Below are 17,757 nucleotides of genomic sequence, written 5' to 3'. Positions count from 1 at the left end.
AACAACTCCTCTAAAAAAACCCCTAAGTTACACGAAAAAAATCCTAAAGAATTACAAACTACACTTGTCAATTAACATATTTCAAAGAATTAATGGTTCTTCTTTCATTATGTCACACGATTATTATTGTATATGTAATGAAAATTTATTAAAAAAATGACAAATATCAATATGTTGGTAAAATTATGAATATCTATTCGTCTTATTTGTGTCTTTGTATATGTCTTAATACTTATTTTTATCTTTATCCTCATTTGCTTAAATTATTAAAATATCAATATTTATTAATTAACCTAAAAATCCTATATATATATATATATATTTTAAAATTGACCATATACAACAAGATGAAGGTTAATTATATGTTATTTTCTTAAGTCACCGTACGAAGATATGAAGTAATTTTCTGTTCGATTTCAATAAATCAGTTTTTTTTCTTTCTTTTTGTTTTCAAAATACTTGTACAGAGATAAGAAAAAAAACTCAGCAGACAAAACGAAAAAAAGTATTTCTTCCTCCAAAGAGAAAATAAAAAAGTTACGCCTAAACAATCATTTAAGAAATTATACATTCACCATAATCTTGTACATTTTTTTATACAACATAGAAAAACAAGTATAGAAAAAAAGAGAAAATAAAATGTTTGAATATTTTTATATTACATTAATAATTAACTCTCACTGTAGTCTGTTTAGAATGTTTAGGGTTTAAGACTGTGCAAGGGTTTTGTCAAAAAAATATGTTTTAGTTAAGAAGGGTTATACTTCCAAAAGAAAGTGAGGATATTTAAAGCTTTATCGGGGTTTAGGTGGCTGTGAAGCAGTCACTGAAAATGGAAGAGTTCCACCATGATGATGATTTCGGCGAACTCTACGCCGACATTGAAGTTCTCAATGCCACCGCCGAAGAACAAGACGAAGAGGAAGAAGAAAAACTGGATGTGAACAGTAACATTTTCAACCTGGATGAGGACAAGAGCGACGACAAAGTGAATGATGACTCTGCTGCTGCCAGTGACAGCGACGACGATTTGAAAATCGTGCTGAATGACGAGGATTCTCCTGTCGGAGTTGTTGGTTGTGACGATGACGGTGGATATGGCGATGATGGTGATGATAATGGCTCCAGATTGTATGCTAATAAGGTCTGTTACGTGATTCTACCACTTATCCTCTTTTCTCTGTTGTTTAGTTTTTTAGATAATATGAATTTGGATTCATGTTGCTATTATTTGCGGACACAGTAATGAATATAAGATAGATTGAGTTCATGAATGGCGTGATGTTTTCGTTACTTTCCTTTGGTGTTTAAAATTGTTGAAGTTGTGTTGTTCATGGTGAACTTTGGTTCATTTCTGTAGAGTGGTAGGAGTCGAGGATTGGCGTTTGTTAATATTATGACGGCCAATGCGGCAATGGGGATGTCTTCCTACATTTCATCCTTGAATAAAGGGAGGAGGAATGGTGATGCCTGCATCCAGAACCTTGCGTTGAGCTCCTCTCGAGTGTGCCTTGCAGCAAATCATGTGGCTGTACAATGTGGATATGGATCGGTTCTTCCTTGGTATTGGTCAGTGTGTGTATTTTTATACGCAGTTCAAACAGAACTTATTGAATTTTGTTGCTTTGATAAACTAATTGGGGTGTGAGTAAGCGGTCATGATTTTTTTTACATGTTATTTTTTTCTAGCTAGCATTTGTGTAACCTATTATTTACTGTGATTTCCCCCCTCTATTGCAGGGGCATATTTGATGTAAACATTGATACATTTATGGAGAAGCCATGGAATGTTCCTGGAGTTGACATAACAAATTACTTTAACTTTGGTTTTAATGAGAGCACTTGGAAACTATACTGTGCTTCATTGGTGGGTATATTATTATTTCCAAGAGATCTCAGTTTTAGCTATTACGTGACGCTTGTCTCTTGGTTTCTCTGTTTAGATGCTCACAATTTATTTATCCATTTCCCTTGTACCTTTATTAGAATTTCTGCTACCGTTTTTTTTATTACGCACTATGTTGTCTGTTTAATGGTATAATGGTGAATTAATCAGCATTTGGTTTTATTAGACATAGGAGAAACTTAACTGATTAGAGTTTTACACTCTGTACAGAAGCAACTTTGGAGAACATCCTTGCAAACTTGTATTTCAGTTGATAGCTCTGCTAAATGGAATCAGGTGTTTAACGTAAACAATTAAGTAGTTGGGTTACTTGTGGAGAATTCTCGAGTGATCTTGCTGACCCGGTATAAGTATTTCAGGAAGCCGTAAGAGAGCAAAGTGATCAAGCTGTGTTAGGGAGTGTACTTTTTCCTTCATCAGATTGTGAATTGGTAAGCAGCTATTCATCTGTTAGCTCTAGTTACAAGACTAGGAATATTAAAGTGTTCAGAGTCATGTTTATTTACGGTATTATTGGGATGCATTTGTATTAATTGCACTAGGTTAGTCCTTGACCTTAGTTAATAGCATATTGTTAATAATTTGTAACACATCTCGCCCCACATTAAGAGTAACAATCAGAGCTCCACTCACATTAAGAGTAACAACCAGAGTTCCACTCCTCCCCTTCCATCTTTTCCTTATAATTTTATAGCTTTTGGTTGTTTGTGAGTTTCTTCAAGTTAAATTATTACTTGTTACTTCCAATTATGAACTTGGATATTGATACCAAGTTAATGTTTGATGACTGATATTTGATAATTCAGCCGAAAGGCAGAGCAATTCAGGTTGAGGACAGCATGGTTGAACGACAACCATCCATAGATGTAAGGCGACCACGCAATAGGGATTTTAATGTTATAGAGGTGTGCATTCAGTCTGTTTACTAAAATGTTTGTGCTGTAGCTGCTTATGTCTTTGTAGTAATTACTGTTGGTTCTGGGCAGATAAAGCTGCTTGAACCCTCTGATGATTGTTCTGGTTCTGGCAATAGCACTGTAATGGATGCATCATTAGAAGGAGAATCTATGGCAGCCAATATGAGAAATATTCTTGATTCTTCCAATGAACGGGATGAAGTGGTGTCTGAAGATCAATTGGAAGATGTAATAAAAGCTGAGGACTCTTCTGTTCTGAAAAGGTCAGATACACTGTGTCTATCTGATTCCTTTCTATATAATATATTTTGTTGTTTATTATTTTAGATCTGTTTGAACATCATTGAAGCTTGGTCGCCTTCTTGTATATTTCATATTAGAAGTATGGATAAATTAGTCAAATTCAAGTTCAATGCTAAAATATAAAGTAATATAGATATGTAAATGGTTTTTTATTTGCCAAATATACAAACTTCTCTCCTCAACTTTTTGTGATGACTGACTGTGAAATCTTATAGGACAAAAAGCATACTGCATAACAATGTACTCTAACTGCATCTAATTTTTATTTTAAAATAAAATATTCCCTTGTGTGTAGTTGTCAGCATTCATTGTTTCCTTTGATTAGTTATTGTAAATGACTTCCATGTTTTCTTGAAGTCGCTTTACAACTTATATCTGGACTATGCATTTCACAGAACTGGAACGATAATTGGTGTAAATGGAGATGAGCATCGAGATCAACCCAATCAACTTTCTGAAGATACTGCAGAAGTGCCAGAGGGGGAAATAAAGACAGATGAAGGTGGTGGCATCGAACCATGTAGTTCTTATCCACATTGGATTGAGTCAGAACTGTCACTGGGAGATCAAGAGCGTAGCCTGACTTCCTATAGTGATAGTGATTCTGAGCCAACAGAAAACAGTGTTCATCTTGATAATGATACAAGCCCAATTAGCCCTATAAAAAGGAAAACATTGAATTGTGTTACTGACATGAAGAAATCTTCCCCACTTAATTGGAAGAACTCAAAAAACAACAGTGTCAATGAAAAAACAGTAAACATAGCTTATAATTCAAGAACTAGAGGTCTATTCAGAAAAGAATGGAGGCACCAAAGGGAAGGATATGAGTCTGGTTATGATAAGAACGAGCACACTGAAAATGGTAATGATGTTTTTTCCATCCTCAAGTCCAATAAGAGGGATCTGTCTCCATTGGCTCATCGATTTGTTGACTATGGCAGACAAAAAGACCAACGGCAAACTTTTGGAAGTCAAAGAAAAAGAGATGTTTCATATAATAGACAAACAAAACAATCCTACTATTATGGCGATGAAAAGGTTGTTGATGAGTTGGTTACAAGGTGCACTAAATATTATCATGAAGATCGAGGAAGCTTTAGGGAGAATACTAACCGATATGACAGGAAAAATGGGGATGTAGGGGACTATATTTCTGAACCAGGTTATTGCTTTGCAGATAATGAGGACAGAGATAGAGATTGGTATCATCCTGGTTTTGGGTCCTCTGCTTATGACCTGAGTCCTTGCTCTTATAGGGAGCCTAGGCAGTTTCTTCCAAAACATTCATCTTTTCTTGATAAGGAAAGGCATAATCAAAGGAAAAGAATGGATGGAAGATCCCATTTTATCGACAGTAAATGCATTGATGGTTTTGATGAACGTGAGTTTGAGTTTGTAAACAGGAGCTATAGGATGGCCACTTCTGCTGCTGAGAGAGAAATGGAATCTTCATATATTAATTGTGAAGAGAAATTTCAACAAATTGGTAGAGATTGGAAAAGATCTGTCCGAAGGGGAAGACACTGTGACAGCTCCCGTTTACTTTTGAATAACTCATGTTCTGGGACAATGGAAGATAATTATCCAAAATATGCACATTGCCAGACTTCAAATCTTAAGTATCATAAACAATCTTATACAGATTCAATGAAAATTTATGCATATGGTGCAAGAGTGAATGAAAACTTCGGGGATTATGGAAGAGATAAGCATGATAGGGACAGCAGAGGCAGTTACTGGTCAAGTGATTATACCGAAACTGTAAAAGATGAAATTTATCCTGTAGAAGAGTATCAGTTTTACAGGTCCCCATCTAAGTTCCTGGACTGGACTGAGGATGAAATTATTTATAGGCATCATGAAACAACTCTCTGTGCTAAGGTGCAGAGTGATGATATGCCATTGCAACGGCATTGGGTAAATGTTCCGAAACGTGATACTGAGAAATATTTTAAAGCTAGCTCTAAGACTATGTACAGAAGTAAGGGTGGACAAGCAGTGCTGAGATGCAGGAAATCAGCTGACTTGATTGATAGGGAAGGAAAGGTAAAGATGGGGAAAATATGGTCAAGAATCTGTACTTCTGTGTTTATTAATGAGTTACCAAACATGTTGCGCCTTATATTTTTGGTAGCTTTTTACTCATGTAAGTTTAATTGTACTAGCTCACTCCTAAACATCAATTATGTTTTATCTTTTTTGTCAACTTTTATTTTTCTTCAAAAGATTTTTAAGTTTGGACCAATGCCAGATCGTGATGTTGTTTTTGAGTTTCAGCAAAATATCAAGGAAAAATGCTAAATCTTGAGGATCTCGGATCAAGCATCTAAAACAAATCTGTGCAGTTCCTTGAAATCTTAACATTAATTTCATATTGTCAAGTTATATTGTATATACGGCAGTGATATAGTGTTTGCAACTTTGTTAGTATAGGATAAGGCTTTGGATATTGCTCATAATAGATAAAATTTCTGTCACTTTCTATTTTTCTTCTAAACCATCTGCATTTGTGAAACTAGTACATGATCTGTGCTTGGAATGTGACATAATATGGTAAGGGGTTTTGGTGATTAACTTGGTGCAATCAAACGTGGCTAATGATCATCCTTATCACAGTCACATCCATAGATTTCATGGCTTGAGATAATTGTTGTGCTTATGGTATGTGTTTTCTTTATGTTTAGATTTTAATTGATTGAATCTTCCACATTAGATAGCACACATTTCTGGCACATTTATTTTGATTTGAATATCTCTTTCTGTTATATGTACGTCACAAATCTGTATCTATTATTGGTAGACTACAATTTACCCCTTGATCTCAATGGGCATAGTATGTTGTTTAGTCTTTGATCACCTATAAACGCAGTCTGGGAAGAGAATTGGGCAAGGCTGTCTCTTTTTCTTCCCAACTTTAGTCAAGTTTGCATTGTATACTCAATTCTATAAATGCATGTATCTGCTAAATAGTTGTATTATTTTATCACTTTAAAAAGCCTGGATTGGTTTTTATGTAGAAATGTATTTTGGACAATCAGAATGTGCATTTTCAGGTATTTTACCTTTCTCTGCTGAATGCCCTGTCTGCCTACCACATGTTTAAGATATGTATACTGTAAGGTTTCTGACTTTTGTAGTGTGGGCTTTTCTTAAACTGAAGTTTTAGTTCTTTTAAAATAATTTCCAAAGAGGATGATTGGCAGCATGAAAGTGTATTTGTTGTTGATGTGTGATGAAAAATGGGCCACTCTACCATATTCAATTTGTGATAAACCTGATGTTCATGCTTAGTTTATCTTAATCCCATGAGTAGACTTGTCAATAAACGTTAGTGTGTATGCTCAATTCGATTTGTATTTAACACGAGTTTGCAGATACACAACTTCAATGACTATTGTGTTGTAATTTTTTTCATGTTGACTTCACAATGAAGCCCGAACGGTGTCTAATACTTTTAACCTGTTTTCATTTTAATGCTTTGATTGTTACTGCTAATAATCATTCTGTTAGTTTGTTTGTTTATATTTTGTACCCCTGTTTTGTCGCACCTCACTCTTCCATTTGATGCGATGTTCTGCATATATCCGTGTAAATGTTTCTTGTTATATATGTATTGATATTTTCCTGTTTTTTTGGTTTGATTGCAACTTTTTGACAGTCTCAAGTGAGAAGTTCCAGAGTCTTGTCCAATGGTAGGCTTGAAAATGTCAACCAGTGTATTGCCAAGAAACGGATGAGAGATTCAGTGGGTTTTGATGAATCTAATGAGAGGGCCAGCAAATTTGATGCCTCTAAATACGAGAGAAACCTCGGAAGCAAGAAATTGGTCCAGAACCTTCAAGAACAGAAAGAAAGCTCGGATATCGAAGAAGGTCAGATTGTAACAAAAAAATGTAAATCATCATTTGAGAAGCCTTCTACATCCAGAAGAGATGCTTCTAAAGGGCCAGCCTTGACTGACAGTGTGAAGAGAATGTCACAAAACGAAGGTAGTTCTGAACAATGTATTGGTGGATTTGACCGTCAAAGGATTCTCGATTCCTTAGCCAAGATGGAGAAACGTAGGGAGCGCTTTAAGCAACCCATCCCAATGAAAAAGGAAGCAGAAGAGAATTTGAAGCTCACCATTGATTCTTCCATTGTTGATACATGTGAAATCAAGCAACATAGGCCAGTTCGAAAGAGGCGTTGGGTCGGTAATTAGTTTGAATCGAGGGCCAGAGTTTGTTTAAGATCTATAAACGACAGCAACTATCAGGGTGGTCTTGGATAATCCAGTTTTGATAAAAATCATACTTTGTCATTGGCAAATTTGACAGATTATAGATGTTGTTTTCATTTCACTTGTTAGAATAAAGCATAATTAACAGTTTTGGCGGATTTATTGAGAACTATTTAGTAGGAAGATGATAAATAACTGATATTCACTATTGAATACTATTTTTGGATGTCTCTGTTTTCACCATGTAGACATCAGATCGTATTAAGTTCTCGTATAAAAAAACACTTAGAAGTTCAAATAAAGGGTTGTGAATTAATTCCGTCAAAACTATCTGCATTACAAGTATTATGTCGTTTCTATTTTAATTACATAATTTATCACAGTGAAAACACATACATGCTTACTTATTCCTGAAAAAAATATTAGTATAATATTAATTGATATAAAAATGTTATTAAATGATTTTTATAAAAAGGTAATTATAAAATTAAAGTGTTTATAATTTTACTATAGATAATTCTTTTATTGTACAACTAGTTTTTTTATTATTACGAGTATTGGTTGATTTCAAAAAGTAATTACATAAAAAGTAAAATTGTGTAAGAAAGGATATATAATATTATAAAATATTTTTTATAAAAAAGTAATTATGAGAAGAAATAATTTTTATAATTTTATTATTAGTAAATTTTTATTGTGTAAATGGTTCTTTTTATAGCTAGCAGTTATTTGAATTTTAAAAATAATTATTTAACAAATAAAGTGATAAAAAATGGATGTATAAAAAGGAGAATTTTTTTATTAATATAGTTACAATACTAATAACCAAAATAATGTAAACATATATTTTAATAATATTTACATAAACATTTATAAAGTTTTTTAAAATAAACTTTCATTCTCATTAATTTTTCAAAATAATATTCCCTCTTTATTATATTATATTTATTTTACTTAAAAATAAAAATAAAAACGTCAATATATATCTTTTTTCTATCTTCTTGGATTTATTATTATTGATTTTTTTGTATAACATAGTAGAAAATACTATCTTCAATATTGATAAATAATATACAAAATATGGTAATATGTTGTTTTAACAAATTTTCATGTATAAATACATATATTTTAACATTATACATCATTGATGTTTGATTCTACTTTCATAATACTCATAAGTTAAATTAGATTAAAAGATGTATTCGTGTCATACTATTTATACTAAATTGTCATCGTAACAAAACTAGATAATAGAAACTCATTCCACTCTGATGGGATAAATTCTTATAATCTACAACCATAGTTATTTTTCACACGTAGACTAAGTTATAGAAATCTTTTTCAACTTTTATCACCTAATATTTTTCTATATATGAATACAATATTAGTAAAATCAAAATAATCTCCTTTATAATTTTATAATATTCAAATATAACCTAAATTATCATCAAATTCATGAATTCACTCAAATCTCTATGATTTTCAAACTCAAATTTAACTTAACAATCAAAATTTCTCAACTATATAAACTTCAAACAATTTATAACAATGATTTTCAAACTCAAATTCAACTTAACAATCAAATTTTCTCAACTATATAAACTTCAAACAATTTATAACAGAACTTAACATTATTCCATAACCTTTAGACATCAAAATCAACATTAAAGTCAACTTATCAAAATCTCATATTTTTATAATTTCAAAAATTTTCACGATCCTTGTATAAAACATAAAAACGAAATAAACAAAAAAGGATAGAAATAAAATAAACAAAAAATAAAAGAAAATGATAAAAATAAAATAAATAAAAAAAGATAAGAATAAAATAAAAAAATCAAGAAAAAAATTAAAAACAAAAGGAGGTAAAAATAAAATATTTAATTTTGCCCTCATGCAGGATCGAACTACAGACCTTCAGTTTACAAGACTGACGCTCTACCACTGAGCTATAAGGGCCAGGACCATTTCTAGATTTTCCATGAAAAGTCTTATATTCATAAAACAAAAAAATTAGTTAACAAATCAGCAAATTAGAGTACTTTTAACTCCAAGCCTTTCAATTTGAATTTTTAATATTTTTTTGAATTAAATATAAAGTAATTCACATATTTATATGATTTTCTTGTTCATAAACTAAATCAGTCTATATATTTTCTTAAACATAAATTTTAAATATCTGCATAATTAAATTATAATTTCTTTTTGAAAAAATATAATTTTTTATGTTGAATTGTTATGACGCTTTAATGATTTTTTGTATAGATATTTTTCAATTTTTATTCTAGTTAATAGAAGACAATTTATGAGTCAGTAACTGAATCAGTAGAAATAGTAAATTGCAAGAAAATGTTAGTATGAAAAAAGAGAGTTAAAATGATAACAAGAATTTAAATTTAACTTTTAAAATAACCTATCACTATTATCCACTTTTACATTCATGATAGTTTCATTTCATTTTTTATTCTCTTTCTTTTTTTTCTTTTATTATTTATTATAAGGCTTAATATCTCTTTTGATCCCTTGAAAGAGAGAAATATTCAAATGCGTCCTACCTTTTTTTAAAAGTTAAATAGGATCTCAACTTGTGAAAAAATTGTTCAATTTACTCCTTTTTGGTCATGGTGTTAATTTTTTAACGGTGCAGCTGACAGCGTGGACTAAACAGAACGAGGTGTCTATTATAGGCGAATACGTGGCTGTCTGAGATTAAATTTATGAAAATAAATAGAGAGGTTAAAAAAATAGGGGTTAGGGTTTGGGTTGCAGAGAACTTGGTCTTTGAGGTGAGGAAAGTGTTTAGGGCGAGATAGGAATGGCATCTTCCCAAGGTTGTTGTTCGTTTTCGAAAAGTTGGGCCAAAGGATCTTCTCGTTCGTCCCATGGTGGTGGTTGGAGGGAAGGTGGGATAATCCCTACTTGTTACTGTGGTGATATTGCTGTAACCAAAGTCGCGAGAACTACGAAGAATGCTGGGAGAAATTTTTGGGGATGTCCTCATTACAAGGTTTGAAGTATACCCTTCTGAGTTTATGTTTTCTTCACTTGATGGATTTGTTGATAGATTCCCTGACTTGGTGAATAACATGGTGGATCTTCAATTGGGAGCTCCTGTAACTTTTTCAAGTGGTGTTCTGAAGAGAACGTTGATGAAAAAGATTGCACAATTGTGAGGAGGATAAGTGAGCTGGAAAATGCAGTGAAGGATTTGCAGAAAAGGATCAAGTTGTTAGTTGTAGCTTTGTGTATGTGTATTGCGCTGGACCTTGTGATATTCAGGTTCTGTTTAGGTTGATGTAGTTAGATGGGGAAATTGGGTGTTTGTTTTATGTTTTGTTTACGTTCATGTAATGTATTTGGATGGTTGAAAAAAGTAGGTTGGCAATGTGAAGGTGTTTTGATTGGTGTAAGATCAGTAATGCAATGTATTACATACCATTGACTATTTTAATGAGTTAAATTCAGTGGAGAATGTTCGAATCAGTCCCTCATTTGCTTTAAAAATATTCACATAGGTCAACCCAATAATGTATATGATGATGACAAAACAAACATATTACCAGTTTGTGCATAAATAAGAAATCTAAGTACAAGTTATGACCAAAATATGTGTACATGTTATGACCAAAATATCATCAAAGCAATTTCCTTCATTAGCATACATAAATATTACCAGTACATGATCAAAATATCAGTTCATCTCGTGACCAAAATAAAGACAGTACATAATACATCCAATTCATCTAACTAACAATACATAATACATCACCATGAAAGTAAACACATGAAGTTCTTAATGAGAGTACATAATACATCCAATTCATCTAACTATCTTTTCTTCTGACATCTAATTTTGTCCTCAACATTGCTGGACGGGTTGTTTGGGGACTTGGTGGCTGTGATGGTAGAGGGGTTTGGAAACTTGGAGGTGGCTGTGATGGTTGTGTTTCGTCCATTGGCTGTGTTGTTTCTGCTGGCTGGGTTGTTGCTGCTGGCTGGGGCCGTAAAGGACAGTTATTCTTGTTGTGCCTCCTCTGACGACAAATGCTACATTTTTTCCTATGCCCACCAACACACATTTGAGAGTCATCCTTAGTTAGCTCCCATGCCTCCAACCTCCTTTTTTTCTTTGGCCTCCCAGGCAACTTCCTCATCACTGGTGGTAATACATCATTGCAATTTGTAGTTTCCCATAGTAGGTGGCCATTGACTGGAAAAATTATGGAGGCATATGCCTCTTCATATGTGGATCTTGTGAAGCAAGTGGGTATAAAATTCTCTGGATCAACATTTGAGTAGTTCATTCTGCAATTGCATGATAGCATGGGATGCCACTGATCATCCACTTTCTGCAGCTACATTCTTTAGTGTCCAGGTCCAGTGTGAACTTGTTCCCAACGGCTGAAGTGTGCCTAACCTCAAATATCTTTCGTGCAGACCAACTGAAATACATAAAGCATGTCAACAATGAAGATAATTGAAAAATGTATATGAATATAAATTATAATATTACATTGGCACCCAAAATCTTGACAAATTAGATTCCTTCTGAAGTCTCTTTTTTAGCTTTGGGCATATTGTGAAGTCCATAGATGCTATAAATCCAATTTACCACAGGGGTTTTTAAATTTGGTTTATAAGCTATAAATCTTGTTTACCGTAGCATATTTTTACTAATGAAATAATATAATTATTCGAAATATAATTTTAGTTTATAATTTTTATGTAAGATTATTAAGTCATTCTTCATATGTTATAAAATAGTATGACACTTTTTTTTCTTCCATGAACTTGTACATCATCTTTACTTTACATTTGAAGGCAAAATTTATGTTCTCTTTTTGCTTAAAGAGGTATGTGTTAGTAACATTTTTATGGAATTTTTGTTTTTGTTTGACATTGTAGAGGGAGGTACTTATAAAAAAGTTGGTCCATGGATTTTTCTTCTTCTTTTCTTTCTCTATTTCTTTTGTTTTTTATAAGAGTAACCCTATTGCTTCTCTTAAATTATATTTGTTACTGTTGTTCTAAAATAAAATATTTACGTTACATTCGAATAAAAGATATGCATAAGTTCATTAACACAAAAATATGATTTTTTTAAGTTTGCTATTTTCAACTTTTGATGTTAGAAAAAACTCTAACATCTTAGTCGGAAACATCAAATTAATTTTAGAATTGAAAACAAACATTCAAGAACATTGGTCATGTAAGAGTGTGATGTAACTTAATGATAAATTTCACAACATACCGACATCAAATTGACATCAACCATATTAAAATTGGACAACATTTGATATCTGTTAGTGCACTAACAAATGTCAAAAAATGTTAGACTAGACCATAGTCAACTACCTCTAATGTCTGTTAGTGATGCACTAACATACATCAAATGCTGTTTTTTTTTAAGTTTTGTTTATACTTATAGTTTACCCAAAGTTTTGTTTAAGAGACATTAAAAAATTTACCAGAACATATTATATATAAAAAATAAAGCTATTAACACAAAGTGTAACTATTAACACTAAAATTATCAAAACTAAAACTATTAAGATCAAACTAAAACTTTCATAATCAAAATCTTGTCCTAGACAATTTTTAAGTAATGTCCTAATCTATTCTTCTCCATCGTTTCAGTACATACACTGCACACTACTATCTTATTTTCTTCATATATAGTGTTATTTGTCATAGGTGATAAATTTTGAATCATTGAAAAAAAATAACACAATTTCATTATGTATAGATACTAATGTTTAAAGTTTGATGATTTCTAATATATATATATATATATATATATATATATATATATATATATATATATATATATATATATATATATATATATATATATATATATATATATATTATCTCTGTCCAACCATCTCTAATTATGGTTCGAATGTTGATTTTTATCCAAGATAGGATATCATAACCACATTCCCATGAATATTTTTGTTTGTTACACTAAACCTTACAAAGAAAATAATCACATATTAAGGTCATAAATTGATATGCAAAAATTAGTAAATTTAATATGAATGAATTTCAACATTTAATTATAATACTTGAATTTTCTATATCCTGGCTTATCCATAACTCTAATTAAATTGAAAACATGAAAAACATAAGTTAGTATTAACATAACTAAGTAGATTATTTAAAAAAAGTAACACTTGAGTTTGTAACACGGATTTTAAATCAAGTTTCATCTTTCTATGCAAGTAACAAAACCACACAATTATGCATTGTCTTGAAATGATGACCATTAATTGGTAATGAGACATATCATGAATCACTAATAGTTAATCGAATAATTAATAATACTTCATAAAATATTACATTCAATAACACTTAATGATCAATGTAGAATGCTAGATACATCTTTTTTTACTCAAAAACATCCATTTGAGCAAATAAGTTTGTTTGTGGTCAAGTGTATTTTCAGAAGATTGAATCATATGAGGTTCAATAAATCCATACATGGAAGCTTGACCTTAGTCTACAATGATGATGTCCATCATGCAACTATAATGAAGTTAAAATTAATTATATAACTAATAAAAAACTAACCATACAATTCAATAATTAACACTCAATAGATCATAATATAAATTAAAATGCACCTAAACTAAGATAAAAATAATATTCATATTAAAACTAAGATAAAACATTCTAAAAGCACAAAACCATCATGGAAGGGAAGAAGACCAATAACAAAGGAGGTCTTACACGAAGACAATACGAGGGTGTACACATTCAATCAACAAGGGTAACCAATGTCATCATACATTCAATAAAAGAGAAGAAGGGCAATGCAAATTTAAAGAAAACTTACCTTAATTAATGTGAAAACCAATTCAGTAGAATCCTTTGGAGAAAACGAACACCACAAACATAAATGGGAGTAAAATGGAGTGAAAAAAGAGTGCAATGGACCTTAAGTGTTTGTTTTCGTCGTCACCTTTCTCCAATGGAGGATCACACGCAGTGAAACAGTGAAAAACTAACCTTTGCAAAAACTAATCAGTTAGAATGAATACTTTGGTGAAAACCAGCATCACAAGCATAGATGAGAATAATATAGAGTAATGAACTTTAAAACCTCATCGTCATCATTGTATACTTGCAAAAGAGCCTTATGCGAAGTGAAACAATGGAAATGTGACCTCTCATGCTTTTTTTTTCCCTTATTTTACACACTAGATGTTGGATCTCCCTCCAATAGAAATCTATTTAAAAAATAATGTCAAAACTAAGACTGACCGATGTTAATTGACGTTGTTCTAAGACTAATTGATGTCTGCTTACAACAATTTAATGTCTCATTACACGAAATAATTACAAAAATGCTACTGCACTTTTGTTATGATAAATTTTACTATGTTGGACATAAAACTTGTGATGTTGAAAGTCCAATTTTTTTTATTAGTGGTTACACTTGATTTAATTACCATCAAAATTTACCTCTATTTCTATTTTTAAAATAAAAAATATTTATAAATATAATTAAAAAATAGAGATTACTCTTATTTCTATTAAGATGAATCACGACTTATTTCAAAGTATTAAAAGACTAAAGTCAGTTTTTTATCTATGCTGACACGTGTTTAGGATTTTATACAATGTTTTTCTTAAAACTATACAGATTTTAAGGCAGTGTTATTTTTTTAATGAAATTGAGAGGATATTTATTAGTACAGTATAATAAATAAATCTATTTTTTAATAAATAATATATATATATATATATATTATTAGTTCATAAATTTTTAGCAGTTCAATTACAGTGACATCTTTCCAAATCTTTCTTTTCGCATCTTGGAACAGCAAGGTTGATAGCATTTTACATTTTATTGGACTTATTTTTAATAAGTATTTATACTTGTGTGTTTTTCATACTTGATGTGAAGTGTGTATTTTGGAAGTCACACATCGGCTAAAGATAAGGTCAAAATATAATATATAAGTGAAGTGTTCTTCAAAGATTATTAACTTTGTTTTTTAAAATACATTGTTTCAGCGATTAAAAAAAATTTCAAATTTAAAAAGATGATGCTTTGTGTATCTTTTCAAATTTAAAAAAAAAGCTAATGCTTGTCATATACAACCACATTTTTCTTTCACAATCGCTTAGAGTTTTATGAACTGTTTAATATTTATGGATGATAATGCACTCTTTCTTAAAGTTGGGATTGAGGTCATATTTTCATATTATTATGGTTTATTCCTATGAAAGGTCAATTGATGATAACATTTATTAATTTTTAAGAAATCACGCTACAAGAAAAATTATATTTTAGAACCTAAAATATTAATTTTTCAAATAATAAAATTAGTCACTAACTTTATTAGAGTCTAATTTAAAATATAGTATAAATAAGTAATTCAAATTTTAGTAACTAATATTAAATATTAATTTAAGTTTTGATTAGAAACTAATTTAGTTAACAATAATATATATATAAATCAATGTTAATTCGTAACCATGTTATATAAAAATAAATTCAATAATTATTTAGATTTAATGGGGAATGTTACTTAGCGCCTATTCACTTGAATGAATTTGAGGGAGAGTGATTGAATGAATTTGAGAGAATTTGAAGATAAATTTTTTGTTGTTTATTTGAGTAGATTTTGGAGGTAAATGAGAGTGGATTTGGAAGTAAATTTTTTTAATGTGTCACATTAATCAAATTCTACACTAATTCTCACAAATTTTACTTTCAAATCTACTCTCACTTACTTTTAAAATCCACTCAAATAAAGAACAAAAAATTTAACTTCAAATCCTCTCAAATCCATTCAATCACTCTTCTCCAAATCCACTCAAGTAGTATTCTAAAAACACGATTAAGGTATAATTAATAATCATTGATTTCATTATATTTATGATAATTATTTCAACTAATTAAAATAATAAAAATTTATATAACAATCTTTTTAAAGACAAAAGTACTTTTTTATCTTTTATGTCTACCATCGTTCTTATATTACTAGCTTTTATGTCTTTATAATTAATAATTCCAAATATTAAAATACTGTTTATTTCTTTTAATACAGGTAATTTTATTAAGTTAACAAGAATGTTGCAAAAATAAGATAAAAGAAACTCAATAAAGTCTCCAATTCATATTTTAAATTTTTAGATGTTTAATACTTTATTAGTTGTAATTGATATATTGGGTTGTTTACTTTTAGATTTTCGTTTGCTGCTGTCTTTTTTAATTTAAGTTTTTTTAAAGTTTAGTTATATTTTAAATTTTAGAAAGATTAAAGTGAAAGACAAACAATATAAAATAAAATGGTATAATAATGTTAAAATTATTTTATTATTTTATTATTTTTTAACCCTTTTTTTTATATAAAATAAATTAATAATTAGTTATATTTATGATAATTTTTTGTCCTTTAAATAAAGTAAAGTTATATTAATAATTATTGAGATCAGAATTCATTTAATGTCAGAGTTATAAAATTTAATGTTTATTAATTATTCTTAATCAGTACGGGATCTTAAGTTTAATTAAGTCTTAATTTTGTTATAAATTTTTTTTATCTTTAATTAAATTCCTATTAAATTTTATTTATTTATTATTCACAATTTTTATGTTTTTCAGTCCTTGCTATTTAATTTTTTATTAATCGGATATCCTTCCCATTATCTTACTTTCTTTATCACCATAGATTAATGTGAGATCGTATTTTTAAATACGTGGAGGAAAAAAAAATTAAGATAATGATCACGTAACTAAAAAATTAAACCACAAAAACTTAATTAAAATATAAAAGAAATTTGAGTACCCAATAGATATTAAATTACATTCAAAGTGTCTATTCACAAAAAGAATTGAGTTTTAAATATTAATTGAAAAGAAATTACATCATGATCATTATTTATAATCACAGTAAAATTTAAGAACCAAAATAGACTAAAATAAGGTTCAGGTTGTGTATTCAAAGAAATTTGAAAATTGAAAACTCTATTGATTTTTTGTTTTCATTTTTAAATCAGCCCTTAGTCAAGAGGGTGATAAAACATACATGATATAAAAGGACAATGAACAGTGCTAACCATGAATGAAATTGCATTAAGCATGTAAAATCCTAAGAAGGATATTATCAAGCATTTGATAGCTGTCCTTGAATTCAATATCAGTTCGTTTTCTGGTTTATCAGAGTTATATGTGTGTACTGTTCAGCAAACTAGGAATTTGGATTTGAAACATGAGAGAACTAACAACATTCATAGAAAAGAGGAAAACCGATATAGCAGAAAATACTAATATTATTAACACTTAATATGTAACTAATTTGTTTCTTGATTAAAATCAACATATCTTTAATCCGACAGAGATCATGTAGAAGCTAATTTAGGTCAACATGGAACCCTTGAAGATTACACAC

At 30.0% G+C, this 17,757-nt stretch overlaps 1 protein-coding gene and 1 non-coding gene across 2 annotated transcripts; one reads left to right on the top strand and one right to left on the bottom strand.

Moving 5' to 3' along the window:
* Positions 1–711: 711 nt before the first annotated feature.
* LOC108343513 (FIP1[III]-like protein) lies at positions 712–7,577 on the top strand. Its single transcript, XM_017581838.1, has 9 exons — positions 712–1,144; positions 1,361–1,569; positions 1,741–1,867; positions 2,117–2,182; positions 2,266–2,337; positions 2,713–2,811; positions 2,893–3,086; positions 3,522–5,175; positions 6,788–7,577. Exons 1-9 carry the CDS (start codon positions 833–835, stop codon positions 7,331–7,333), a joined length of 3,279 nt encoding a protein of 1,092 aa, XP_017437327.1. The 5' UTR covers positions 712–832; the 3' UTR covers positions 7,334–7,577.
* Positions 7,578–9,238: 1,661 nt separating this feature from the next.
* Positions 9,239–9,310, bottom strand: TRNAT-UGU (transfer RNA threonine (anticodon UGU)). Its single transcript has one exon. It is a non-coding gene; the product is annotated as a tRNA-Thr (tRNA).
* Positions 9,311–17,757: the final 8,447 nt, after the last annotated feature.

This window comes from Vigna angularis, chromosome 6 (genome assembly GCF_016808095.1).
Source record: "Vigna angularis cultivar LongXiaoDou No.4 chromosome 6, ASM1680809v1, whole genome shotgun sequence".
In the NCBI taxonomy this organism is placed as follows: domain Eukaryota; kingdom Viridiplantae; phylum Streptophyta; class Magnoliopsida; order Fabales; family Fabaceae; genus Vigna; species Vigna angularis.
The sequence above is the reverse complement of the archived record's forward strand: the minus strand, read 5'-3'. Positions and strand labels throughout refer to the sequence as shown.

Bases quoted from the DNA above. Each gene is read 5' to 3' on its own strand.
- LOC108343513 (XM_017581838.1), top strand. From the start codon at position 833: ATGGAAGAGTTCCACCATGATGATGATTTCGGCGAACTCTACGCCGAC. The intron at 1,868-2,116 runs GTGGGTATATTA...CACTCTGTACAG, and splicing joins AACTATACTGTGCTTCATTG to AAGCAACTTTGGAGAACATC. The intron at 3,087-3,521 runs GTCAGATACACT...TGCATTTCACAG, and splicing joins GACTCTTCTGTTCTGAAAAG to AACTGGAACGATAATTGGTG.